Raw genomic sequence first — 14,528 nt, 5'->3', positions numbered from 1 at the left:
AAGTCCTTGAATTTTATTTTACAATGTCTGTACGAACCGTGCAGAAATGTCACATCCTCCCAGAGCTAAAAATATGTTCTAAGAACGTTTTGCTAACATCTTATAAATCATTATTTCTAAATGTTCTCTGATCGTTCAAAACGTCCAGTTTTTTTAAATGTTTTAAAAGCGTTTTTTTCTTGGTTATATGATCGTTAAGTGAACATTCTGTTGTATCATTCTTCAAACATTTTGAAACGTTACTTTTGAATTTTCTCTGAACGTTCCGAAACAAGTCGTTACATTTAAAAAACTTTACATGAACGTCCAACTGAAACATTCCATGAACGATGTATAAATACTGTTTTTTGTGCTAACGTTTTGAGAACATTATTAAAGACCACATGACTTTTAACAAATGTTTTATGAACGTTACTGGAAGTATGTTTGTATATCTTCACAAAACCATGCCATAATGTGAGCTAACACATGCTCTCGAGCTCGAACAGCATCTTCAGTGTCCCTGATGCCCGGCGTCGATGGGAACAATCGCAGTGAACGTTCTCATGGGGTGTTCTGTTACTATCACTGATGATCTGGAAGGTCAGAAACACTGAGGAGCTTCTGTTCTTCAGCTGATCTGAAACACTGGAGAGAAACACGTCCATCTAATCATGATCGCTGAGCACTTTAAATTACAACCACATACTGCCTTCCGGTGATGGAAATGCCACAAAATGCAGGCTTATATTAATGCAGCAAACTCAAGACGTCGCAGGAGGCGTTCAGAAATCAGATGCTTCACATATATTGTGATTTTCTCATTCATATAATTCCCAAATATATTGGTCCATTATTTCCCGTTATGTAACAGAATGCAGTGGAAGAAATTTCTGCAGGAGCTTATTAAAGCACATTTTTTTCTCAAAACGATCAATATCATACTGCATCTGGGCATTTTAGTGTTGTTGTTTTTGTCAATTTCATTATTAGGTGATGTGTCATTATTGTAATACAGTACTATTGCAGATATTAACCCTTGTGCATCAATTAAAGGGGTGGTTGATTATGATTTCATTTTTCGAACTTTAGTTAGTGTGTAATGTTGCTGTTTGAGCATAAACAACATCTGCAAAGTTACAACGCTCAAAGTTCAAAGCAAAGGGAGAGATTTGCTTTTAAAGAAATCGCTTTTTAAGGACTACAACAAACGGCTGGTAGAGACTACACCACATTCCTCCCGGGTTAGTGACATCACCAACCCTAGAATTTACATAAACCCCGCCCCCGGGAACGCGATTTATAGATTATCAAGACAGAATATGCTAATCAATGACTAGAAGATAACTCCACATAAGCTGCATAAATTCATCAACTAACCATTCAGAAATGTCCTGTTGCTTCTACATGTTGTCACTTCTTCTCGAGTCTCTCCATCATTGTCTGACTCCGGTTTGAACATAAAAGGATAAAGGTTTTTGACATTTTCAGTGCATGTGTGTGTGAGGTAAAAGGACAGAGCTCTTGAAGCTCCGCCCCCTGCGTCAGGAGCAGCAGCTCATTTGCATTTAAAGGGACACAAAACGGTGCATTTTTGCTCACCCTCAAAAAGTGACAATATTAACATGCTATATAAAAATATCTGTGGGGTATTTTGAACTAAAACTTCACACACACACTCTGGGGACATCAGAGACTTATTTTACATCTTGTGAAAAGGGCATTTTACCACCCCTTTAAAAAAGTTACTCATAGGTCCTTAGTGGACAAAAATGTCATAACAATTTGAATTTGAACAATGCAAAGCTTAATGCAAATGGGTGGAGTGTTTTTTTAAGTTAAAAAGTGAAATGAAAAAAAGTTATGGAGGTTTAAGTTTATGAAAATGATTCATGAACATCATTTTATATAAAATATATATTTTATGTAACATGTTGAACTCTAAAACTGCTAGAAAATCAAAGTCATAAATCTAAACAAGTCGTGTTCCAAATTACCAGTTGATATCTCAAAACATTAGCTTTCAGTGAGTTTTTGTTTGGGCGCAGTTCCACATTTTCCCCATTAGATGCAGCAAAACTCCACTGGGACACGGTGGTTGGATTTGGGATTTGCAGTAGAGTTTCTCTCTCTCAAATTTTACAAGCACACACACATACAATTATTTTATTACACACATACAAACCACACTCTGACATCCATACCAACACACACACACGCAATTATAGCTGTGTAATTTTTATAGCGAGTATTTGCTATATTGGCCAAACCTGAGAAAATGGCACCACCTGGTAAAAAAAAATGTAAAAATTAACATTTTTAAGCCTTGCCAACAGAATGAAAGTATATTAACAAAGATTGCATCAGTTTATAATTAAACAGCCCTGGGATTAAAAATTGCCGTTTTAATGGGTTTCAATAGAGGACATTTTTGTCCTTAAGATCCTGAGTGGAACTATTTTGTGTTACTAGTGCAAAATAGATTTATTAAAGGAAATGGGGGTGAAATAGTAAAATTCCAATAAAAATACAAACCTGTGCCAAAATTTATGCAGTTGGCAATAACACAGGGAAAATCATAAAAAAAAATAAACTGAAAAAGACAAAAATGTCCATAAGGTCACAAGGGTTTAAAATATTGTCAAATGCACAGAGAACTTAAAAGTATTTGTGTAAAATGAAGCTTGTGGACTAACACACATCATTATCAGTATCACACTTAAAGGGATAGTTCACCCGAAAACTAAAATTAGCCCATGATTTACTCACCCTCAATCATCCTAGGTGTAAATGACATTCTTCTGTCAGACGAATATACTCAGAGTTATATAAAAAATGTCCTGGCTCTTCCAAGCTTTATAATGGCAGTGAATGGCCGTTTCTGTTTTGAAGTCCATAAAAGTGCATCTCTCCATGATAAAAGTGCATCTGTCTATCATAAAGTACATCTATCCATCATAAAGTGCTTCTATCCATGATAAAAGTGCATCTATCCATGATAAAAGTGCATCTATCCATGATAAAAGTGCATCTGTCTATCATAGTGCATCTATCCATCATAAAAGTGCATCTATCCATCATAATAGTGCATTTTTCCATCATAATAGTGCATTTGTCCATCATAAAAGTGCATTTATCCATCATAAAAGTGCATCTATCCATCATAAAAGTGCATTTATCCATCATAAAAGTGCATTTATCCATCATAAAAGTGCATCTATCCATCATAAAAGTGCATTTATCCATCATAAAAGATGCACTTTTATGATGGATAGATGTACTTTTATGATGGACAGATGCACTTTTATGATGGACAGATGCACTTTTATGATGGACAGATGCACTTTTATGATGGACAGATGTTTGGAATATAAAGCTTGGAAGAGCCAGGATATTTTTTAATATAACTGATTGTATTCGTCTGAAAAAAGAGTGTCTTATACACCTAGGATGACTTGAGGACGAGTAAATCATGGGGTCATTTTCATTTTTTTCTGAACTATCCCTTTACTATGAGTATGTAAGATTGTTCGGCTAGAGTCTCTGAGCTCTGCTTCTCTCTCTCCTGTTTCTCAGGATGAAAATGAGACGTCACAGGGTTTTCTTGATTTGCACAGTGGGACTGTGTGTCATTTCCTTCCTGCATTACTACAAGGCTCTCCACTACGTGTCCCTGCTGAGGGAGCTGTCTGCACCCTACCCTAACATCAAGTCCTTCATCATGGTGACGGGTTTCTTCTGGAAGGAGGGCTCGACCCCGCTGGCGAGCGCGTCCCCTGAGGAAGGGCCTCGGGTCGGAGCGGTTCTGGAGCTCGACACCGGACAGGAGCCCGAAGCACCACAGCCCTGGAAGAGACCTGAAGATCTGCAGCGCACTACTGAGGTACTGGGACTCTTCTTCTCTACAGTCCTCTACAGAAACTTTCTATCTTAAAGGTGCACTGTGTAATGTTTAGCGGCATCTAGTGGTGAGTTTGTGAATTGCACCCAACAAAAGTTACGGTGGCCGACGGGAAAAGACGTCGTCGTCTGAGACAGCAGAGAGCAGTTAAGCAATGAGGTTTCTTTACAAAGATAAATTAAGAAATTAGGTTTACTTAATTATTCAGTAAAACTATACGTTATTGCGAATATTATTGTTACTTGTTCATCATTGTGTCAGTATTTTATTCGCTGACTTTAGCTAGCTTCTTTGCACAAAGAACAACATGTTCTTCTGTAAAGTCGTGTTCTGCAACACTCCCCTGTCTGTCATAAGGGGCTTTTGAACTAATGGTTCCCTTAGGAACGTTTTCCTGGTTGCATTCGCACCGCCAGTAGGAACTCTGAAGTGTGTGGGACTTTACTGGGACTGATCTTCTGTACAGTCGTGCTCTGCAACACTGGTCAGTCGGACAGTAGTCCCGCCCCAAACTCGCGTGATTGGTTGAGTCAGAAGTTGACTTGTCCACAGATCCACTTATGAATGTCTACAGACAATGGCATCGAACCAAAACTTGCATGAGAACAACTATGATGCATGAATAGTATAATAATCAGGGTTTGAAACTGACCTGAAGATCTGCAGCGCAGGAGCTCCGGCACCACTGAGGCACTGGGACTGTGAATCGAGAAATGACTCTGGATCGATTACAATTTTTTTCCGAATGCATTCTCTCTTGAATCGATTCTGAGCGTTTTTTTAACAGCAGATGGCACTGCGTACTCTAGGAACAGCCTTAATCTGCTGGCTTCCAATGCCTTACACACACACACACCAGTTGAACCTTCTATAAAATCATCATTCATAAAGTTCGAAAAATGTTGAAGCGAATTACAAGGGTGTTTGCAGTGGGATGTTCAAGTTAATCTTCATAAAAGCACAAGTACATTCTCAGACTCAGCCGAACGCACGAGCGCTGCTCTTCGTGAGCATTTGAGCGTGCAGTTTAAAACTAGCCTAGAGCGCCATCTGCTGTTAATAACTAAGCTCAGAATTGGAATCGATCCACAAATCGCGATGCATCGATATATTGTCCCAACCCTATTCTTCTGTAAGATTGTGCCCTGCAACACCCCCCTTCTGTCATTGGTCAGTCGGACAGATAGTCCCGCGCCAAACTTATGTGATTGGTTGAGTCAGAAGTTGACATGTCAGGCTGCTTAAAGCATCACAGAGAGATCAACTTATGAATGTCTACAGACGATTCCCTCATGTCGTGATTCGATACATATCACGATATTGAACTCACAATACGATATTATTGCGATAACCCAAGACGTATGATTAAAATGCTAAATTTGGTTTTACATTGTGTGTGTAAATGAATAGTCTTGGACTTGCTGCTGGAAACCCAAAGCACAGGACAATAGAGACACCAGAATAACAATATTCATGATTCTGAAGCTGAAAATACAGAATTATTTTAGAAGAATATGCCTTGCACTCTTTCAGTGACTAGATATATTTAAAATAATGTAACTTTTTACTGGTAACATCAGACATTTGGCATTTTCAGGACTCACAGTATTCCCCCATTGCATTATTATACATTCTATTCAACATTATATAGAAGTTTAATGTAGTGCTGAAGATTTCATTTTGAGTGAATTATACACAGTACAGATTGTCACTATCCACGATACATATTGAGGCATTTTTGTATTGCAATATATTGTGACACGAATTACGAATTACCTGAAAAACCACCTCTTGTGAGCGTTAAAACTTTTTTGAAATATATGCGAGTTTTTGTAAAATTGACGTGTTTCCATTGGCCGTATTTTCAATTCGCAATTTCAATTTGCGCAATTTGAAGGGTAATGGAAACGCGGCAAGTGAAACTGTCCAGATTCTGCTGTCTGTGAGTCTTCTAATGGTGCTTGTTCTCCATTAATCAGGTCCATAAGAGAGGTTTGGTCGCCAGCATCCCGACCCACCAGAACCCCGACCCGCAGAGAGACGCTGCCGTGAGAGTCGCGGTGAACAAGCTTCATCTGCGTCGCGCTTCGACTCCAGACCCGCTGGAATCCCTGGGCGACCTTCACCGGCGCACACACACGCTCCAGGACGACCACACACCGTATTTCATCCGCACCAAAGCGGGAGCGCTGTGCTTTCGTCAGGGAACGGAGTCGGCGCTGGTGAAAGACGAGACGCTGAGAGCCAAGCCTAGCATTGGTGGAATGAGCCAGCGGAGAATATTACAAAAACCTGACGAGTCAAAGACTCAAGCGAAATCAGTGGAAGAATCCGGTCTCGCTCGAGGGAGGCCGAAGCGCGGGAAGCGTCTGGTTAAGTGTGTGTGTCGACCGGGATGGCATGGATCTTACTGTGGCGTTCCCACAATGGTGTATCACTCAAATCTCCCCACGAAAGAGCGGCTAACGCCGCGCGAGACGCCAAGACGCGTCATAAACGCCATTAACGTGAACCACGAGTTCGACCTGTTGCACGTGCGCTTCCGCGAGCTCATCCAAGCCGTGGATCTATTCCTCGTGTGCGAATCCAACTTCACGGCGTACGGAGAAAGGCGTCCGCTCAGATTCCTGCATTTGTTGCTCAACGGAACATACGATTATGTTCGGCACAAGATCCTCTTCGTTTTCCTGGATCATTTCCCGGACGGGGGTCGACAAGACGGATGGATCGCCGACGATTATCTGCGCACGTTTCTGACTCGCGACGGCATGGCTCGCATATCGGGTTTACGTCCCGATGACGTTTTTCTAATCAACGATGCTGATGAAATTCCGGCTCATGAAGGAGTTCTTTTCCTAAAGCTTTTCGATGGATGGACGGAGCCGTTTGCAATCCACATGAGGAAATCCCTGTATGGGTTTTTCTGGAAGCAACTCGGCTCGCTCGAGGTTGTGTCCGGGTGTACCATCGGCATGCTAAGGGATGTCTATGATAACGATGGGATTCGGCTTCGACGTAGGGAATACTACACCATGCCGGGATTTCGGAAGTACGAAAACGACACCGGACACATTTTGGTCCAGTGGTCAATCGGAAGTCCGTTTCATTTCGCAGGCTGGCACTGCTCCTGGTGTTTCACGCCAGAGGGAATTCACTTTAAACTCATTTCGGCCCAAAACGGGGATTTTCCTCGCTGGGGCGACTACGAGGACAAGCGGGATCTTAACTACATCCGGGATCTGATCCGAACGGGGGGTTGGTTTGACGGATCTGTGCAGGAATACCCGCCATCGGACCCTAAGGAACATATGTACGCCCCCAAATACATGTTTGATCATTACGATCACTACCGCTACTTGTTGGAGAATCCATACGCCAGGCCGGGAGGCGCGTAGATAAGGATCAAATGTTTGGGAGAGAAGAGACCGCCGTCCTGTTACTCGTTCCTCTTCTCTGATTGGCTCTTAAGACCCTCCCAAAACCGTCCAATGGATGAACGCTTCATGTGAACACAGGCCTTGCAGAGAACAACAAACCTTTTTGTTTTGGCCGATGTTTACCTGAGACACTCTGTTCCTCCTGTGTTCATTGTACATGACTGTGTGTGTGTGTGTGTGTGTGAGAGAGAGAGAGAGCGAATGTGTGTGTGTGTGTGTGTGTGAGTGAATTTCATTGGTGCACAGACTTTCTCGCTTGCACTTCAGAATCGAAAAAAAGAAAACTCATTGCACAAATGCCACATTTTTGGTTTTGCTGACAGCTTGTAAATTCCTCCAAACTCCAAACTACTCAGTCAGAAAAAAAATGTGTGTATCATTGTGAGCCTTTCTGAATGAGGTTGTAGACGAGAGAGAGAGAGAGAGAGAGAGACACCATTAGAGAGAAACAGAGCTTTGTTTGAGCTCTGATGGAGCTGATATGTGAGATTCGCTCAGACAGAACACAGATGATTTTCCTGTTGGAGAAATCCTTGTGGAAAACATCCTAAAGCTGGAAAACAAGCTGTTTAAAAAAAAAAAATCATCAGCTATTAAGCCTGCGATAATGTGAATCATCCATGTTGTGCACAAGAAAGAGAAGACACCAGATAAAATAAGACAAACACAGTGGCTCTGTTACAGGCGAGTCTGCATGTTAAGACATCAAAGACACAAAGGTTGTTTCAAATCATATGTTGCCTTCTAAGAAACCTACAGTCCAACCAAAAATCATTCAGACACCAGATATAATTTATGATATTATTTTACTAGTGTGTGCAGGACACTAAAGTTCATTTCTGTAAGTGAGGAGAGCAAAATAAACTGTGACATATTATACCCAATAATTCTTCATTCAGTGACTACCAGTAAAACTTTGGGACCAAAAATGATTCGGACACTTTGAGCTGATCATGTTTTGCTGAAGTGTGTTGTCTTTAATTGCTAATGCTCTTTTTACACACAGACTGAACAAAATGAAGCATTGCTTGGTGATTGGTTGAGCTAAACTGGTATTATCTAATTGTGTAGTTAAATTTAACAGCTGACAGATATTCAACATAAACAAAACCAGTCAAATATCAACTGAGTTATTTTAAGTATAGCGAATAAACTGTGATAATGTGAGAAATGTTGAAGGTGTCTGAATAAATTTAGGTTGGACAAATCCTAATTTATCCTTTCTAGAGAAGGCATGAGCCAAAGAATGCATTGCGACAAGTGATTATAAATGCGATGTGTTCAAGACCAAAAAGCATTAAAAATAAACGGTCGCAATCCAATGTTTATTTTTATGCTTTTAATGAATTTCCCAGTGCACTGCAGCTCACTGTGCTTCTGGACCAGAGCCATGTAGTGTTTGGTGGTCTTGGCTCTCGAGTTTTAAATTAAAGTGAGAATGGGGAAACAGTTTCTTACGAAATCCTGCGCTGGAAATTCCCTGTTCTCAGTGCAGTGAAGCCATCCGATCGCACCCGAGATCTCTGGGGAATTACATTTACACAGCGGCACCAGAGATCTGAGGATCTGCAGAACATTTGATACGTTCTGGGATCATTTACGGACGTCTTATAGTGGGGCCGTTAAAGTCAACATGAAATCAACAGTGACTCTCTTAACTGATGTTGCTGCTCTTATTGTGAATGATTCATTGTCATTATTTTGAAGAAATATAGATGACGTCAATCCCTCTTTTTTTATCAACCACCTTCATATAAAGACACATTGTCATAATCATTTATTAACAAACAAATATTCATTACTTCAATGAGCTCATTGTTTCTGCCTTACTTTGTTTAAATTAATACATTCTTAGCTAACTCTGATTTTGTATATGTACATTTCTGAAATGCATAACTTAAGAGTTTCCTCTGATAACAGATCTCTCTAAATTGTAATGTGGACTCATGCATTTACGTAAAGCTGCTTTGAAACGATGTGATTGTGAAAAGCGCTATACAAATAAATGTAAAATGAATTGAATTGAACATTATGAAGAAAATCGAGTCCCATCCTACATTTATTCTCATTGAATGTTCAGTCGCATTGCACAAAAAAAGAGTCGTTTCATGTTGACTTTAGGCTCCAAAATGGTTAGTCATAAATAAACTCTCCTAGACATACGATTAAAGTAGTAAAGGGAATCATTTCTGTGTGCTAAAAACAGATATAGGAACTCTTTGGGACATGGGGTTAAAATACTGAGTGAAATAAATATCACCAGAAGTCAAGGGTCATGAACTAACAAATGACTTCTACTCGCTAGTGGCTGAAACTATAATGACACACAGCCTAAAGATAGAAAGAGCGTTAGATGTCCTGAAGACATCACAGATCTCAGCAGAGAGACAGGTGCTCAATCTCAGTCCACATGCGTTTATGGGATCACACTGGGATTGCAGTGTGGCCGTGACCCCTCGTCTGTCCTCAAAATGTGAATTTAGCCTTCATGCGCGCAGTAAATGTGCTTGAGACGAGCCAGCTTGAGCTGCAAACCAATCCGCATGGACGCTCCAAATCTGTGTCCAATCCGCATGGGAATACATTAGAAATATTGACCTCTAGTGATGCAATTGCATCAAATTCTTATCCTGAAACGTGCATGAACGGACTGGCTTCATTCAACCTGAATCTGTTCACATCTGCATATCGAGCAGCTTACATGAGCAGGAATATCTTTAATAATGGCCTTATGAATGATCTTATGTAACTCATATCTGGAAAATTATGTCTCTTACACTGCCGTTCAAAGGTTTTGGATCGGTACCGTTCTTTATGTTTTTAGCTGTTTTCGATGTGAATATATAGTCAAATGTCATTTATTCCTGTGATCAAAGCTGAATTTCATAAATTACACTTTACTATATATTCACATCGAAAACAGCTGTTTTACGTTACAATAATATTTCACAATATTAATGTTTTGTTTGTATTTTTAATCAAATAAATGCAGCCTTGGATTGCAGAAGAGGCTTCTTTTAAAAACATTAGAAATCGTACCGATCCAAAACTTTTGACTGGTAGAGTGCGTCTCTTATGTCCGTCCACGACCAACGCGCCACATTTAGTTCAGAGGAACACTTGATTTGCTCTGGTTTGAACTTGTGCGAGTTGCGCTGAGGGGATTTTGTCTCGAGTTTAATGATTGTTTTGCTCTATTGAAACAAATGAAGGACCGTTTTGAGGCGTTTGGCTGTTAATCAGGAGCCACTTTCTCTCTCTCTCTCAGTTAACAAACATTCACTGTTACGGACTTAATGTCATTTTTGTTTTGTGTTGTTTGCTGTTGTAAATGTTGTTGCTGTTTACATTATTTATCTAATTTATTACTATCCTGTTTCTGTGTACAAAAGGGAAGATCGGTCTGTCAGAGAAATGTCTCTCTCCTCCATGTCATCCCTCCATCCCGTCCTCTCACATCATATTATTCATCTTAAACATGAAAGTCTATCATTAACCCTCTTGGCTAGAAACGCTTTACGCTAGTATGCAAACGCACATGCTCTTGTGCTATTGAACCGAAACGAATGTTTGTGACATTTAACTGGAGCTACCTGTAAACATATTGACATTTTAACTTTATAGTTGCGATGAAACAGAAGTAGCGACACAGATTGTTTCTTCTGTATTCTGATGTGCATCCGAGTGTAACAAAGTATTGAAAATTAAAAAATGTTGTGAGGGGACTTGTTTCTAGGATATTGAGAAGTGGGCGTGGCTATCAAAAGTGTATGCAGATGAGCGTGAGCTTGCAGGGGCGGAGTTTAACACTTAAACACCAGAAGTCTGATGTTCCAGTTATGACATTTTGATTATTATTATTATTCAAGGTCAAAACATTTTTTAAATGAAACATTCACAATAAGATAATTTAGAAAAAAACAGTGAATTTTCCTTTTATGCTGACTAACGGCTGGAATACACTACACAACTTTAAAAATCGTGACAGATCTTTAAAACACTGCATCATAATACACTTGCCGACTTTATATGCTGGATGTAATGGATAGAGTTTGACCTAATTAAGTTTAGGGATAGGGTTATGGGTAGGGTGTGGCTAGACCTTCAAGCTCCACCCATTAAATCCACAGAGGAGGAGCTGGATATCAAGCTCCGCCCATTGGCTTTGCAGTGTGTGACAAATGGAAACAATTTCTTCTAAAATCAGCTCAAAATATAAAACATGTCTGTGTCCAACATACACTTCCAGAAATCGGTCAAATCCCACCAATTTTGCGCCTGATGTGACATTGAATTTGCACATTATCAGTAGAACTTTCCACTCCGCACGCTAATTTGCACTTTTTAGTAAATTCTGTCCCTAAATCTGAACTGGTGTCAACTGCTGCCTTCACTGCTATTGGAATTATCGTACATACGAGTTTCCTAGTGAAAAATTTGCATGGACGCTCCAAATCTGTGTCCAATCCGCATGGGAATACATTAGAAATATTGACCTCTAGTGATGCAATTGCATCAAATTCTTATCCTGAAACGTGCATGAACGGACTCAATATTTCACTATGTTTTAATCAATATTAAAACATAGTGAAAAATTTGACATGAACGCCCTCTCAAGTCATATTTACTACTGGGAAGCTCTGGGATAATTTTGATACCCAAGTTCCCGAGTTGGGCGGCCATAAACTTTAAACATGGCCGAGGGAAGAACGATTGCTGCTGTTACTGGTGTTCTTTATTAGTTAAAATCCCCCCCCCCCCCTCCCCTCCCCACAACCTTGTTTTGCCATTAAAGTAGTGCATATCTACATCTATGAATAATCATTTGAAACATGAAAATAGCCTGTATTTGACCGAAATTCCAGAATTCTGATAGCACGGTGAATATTTAACGTTGTCAATGAATGGGATGCTAAATATCATTTTGGCTATAATAAGATTTTCTCAATAACATTTATTTTTTTTTCATTTATTTTATTTTTTTTTCATTTTTTTCCCCAAACATTTTATTCATTTTCAAATAGGCAAGAATAAATCTGGTGTCCGCATGATTCATGTTCTTTCCGACACCAAAACACTTGCATAGCCTACAACGAGCTTCAGAAATGGGAAGTAGGGGATTTCCGATAGCATACAAATCGGGACAAAAATATAGAAAAATGTTGAGGAAAGAGAAACGCAGAAAACGCAGACGCAGAAAAAGCCGTTTGCACTAATGAGAAGAACACGCATGCGCAGTAAACTGATGTCCGACCTTTCGTTAGCATACTGGCGTAGAGTTTGTTTCGGGTCATTATCTTGCTTTTGTCTTGTGAATCACCTGTGAACGGTGTCGTTTCATGCATCAGGGAGCTTTGCTTGCAGCTCAAAGGAAAAATGTTTATATAAAACACAGGACAGGATTAAAAACGGAATGGAATATGTGTGTGAGAGTCAAACGCGCCTCAAACACACACGTTATCCTTCAGGAAATAATAGTGAACGTCCTGTGTGTCAAACTGTTCATATCTGCACTGCATTTTATCATTTCGAAAGCGTAACTTATTCAGTGTGTTATATATTAAAGGATTTTTTTTCTTTGTTTATATTTTCGGGTGAAGTTAATATTTCTCATCTTGATGTGTAATCTTGTATAAGATCCTCTTATATGACATAAAGATCAGTCTATCATGTTTGACATTATTATTGATGCACTGTTTTCCTCTTAACTAAACCAGTTTGATCTCTCCTGTGATCTACGTGCTGCAGTGTGATCACTCTCCGCCAATCACGTCCACTCTTCTTACTCTCCGCCAATCACGTCCTCTCTTCTCTCTCTCTCCGCCAATCACGTCCACTCTTCTCTCTCTCTCCGCCAATCACGACCACTGTTTTTTTCACTCGTCCAAACACGTTCTCTGTGCGTGTGTGGGAGAGTTTTCATGCTGGTTCAGAGATGGAACGCTATTAAACCGTAGTCAGATGAACAACGTAAAAGAGTGAAAGTGTCTGAAAAGAAGAGCATAACACTCTTCTGCACTGGTAAGGAGCAACGTGTACATTAAATGAGTTTATACAATCCTTTTTGTTTTGTGTATATGAATGGCTATATGTTAACCTTGAATAAAAATAACAAATTCTATGACAAAAACTATAATAAATTAATTTGAAAACCAGTTTGTGGACATATTTCCATTGCTTTGTCTCATCAACAGTTCAGAAGTCTTCATTTGTGTTCTTCACTAGTGACCTCAGTGCACACTAGAGGGCAGTGTGTGCTCAGAATCTAGTGAACTGAGCCAGTCCGCGGTTTTCCCGCCTAATCCCTGTTTCCTCGGGTTATTTCTGTAAATATGCGGGTTAAAGCTATTTCTGATTAGCATTTGGTCTAATTTTGTTGTGTAGACCTGGTGATCCTGAACTGATCCCAACTACAGACAAGAGTACAAGAGATTCCTCTGAGGAAAGAGTGCATGAAACAACCGAAGAGGTAAATAGTCAGTTATTGAGGGATGTCGAAGGTCAGTGCTCGTGTTTCTGTTTATCATAATCAAATCTTTAATGAGCTATAAATTAACTTATGAGATTGATGATTACAGTGACGACTGTTTTATTGATTGTGGGTAATAAGGGTAAAATCAATCTAACGGTTGTTTCTGGTGATGTATAAGGGTCTGGTATATTACTGTCCCTCTCTGAGAATGGCCTGATGAAGGATGGAGAGAGAGAGGGAAAGAGAGGACCTGTGCTGGTGAAATGAGAAAATAATGTTCTGATGTGTGTGATGTGATTCTGTCTTTTTAACAATGGTTTGTACAGACAGTTGTCATTCACACCAAGAATCTATAACGATAACTATAAACTTAACTATTAAGTGTAATCCCATTCCCTTACATACTTTTTCAGGGGAAACATAATTAAATGACAGTAATTAATTACTTGGTAATGCATTACACCCAATACTAGTCACGGCGACGCAAAGAAGGCTGTCCCAAAAAGCTTGTTCGAAAGCTCCTACAAATGTCCCCTTCTTTTCCTGGGACGCGAAGGATAGAACAGGATTAGATAGACCAGAAGTATATCCCAAGATTCACGTCAGTGACGACTGGATTTTTAATTTTTTTTTTAGAGAGAAAATGCTGGATTACACTTTTAAATGTAAGTATTGTTGGGTTTCAGCTTACTTGAATATAGATGATAAAAATGTTTTATTTTTTTTTACTTCATATGCA

General features: G+C 39.6%; 1 protein-coding gene across 2 annotated transcripts in view; it reads left to right on the top strand.

Annotated features, from left to right (window-relative positions):
* mgat3b (beta-1,4-mannosyl-glycoprotein 4-beta-N-acetylglucosaminyltransferase b) overlaps nt 1-13,472 on the top strand; it is a 30,915-nt gene extending 17,443 nt beyond the window's left edge. For both annotated transcript variants that reach the window (XM_084127936.1, XM_084127935.1), the window contains exons 2-3: nt 3,556-3,862; nt 5,860-13,472. In XM_084127936.1, the coding sequence (XP_083984062.1) occupies nt 3,557-3,862; nt 5,860-7,275 (1,722 nt within the window). In that variant the 5' untranslated portion in view covers nt 3,556 and the 3' untranslated portion in view covers nt 7,276-13,472. The remainder of the gene's footprint in view (nt 1-3,555; nt 3,863-5,859) is intronic.
* Nucleotides 13,473-14,528: the final 1,056 nt, after the last annotated feature.

This window comes from Abramis brama (assembly GCF_963993115.1).
Source record: "Abramis brama genome assembly, chromosome: 11".
Classification (NCBI taxonomy): Eukaryota; Metazoa; Chordata; class Actinopteri; order Cypriniformes; family Leuciscidae; genus Abramis; species Abramis brama.
Note: the sequence above shows the minus strand (reverse complement) of the source record. Positions and strands in the feature narration are given on the sequence as shown.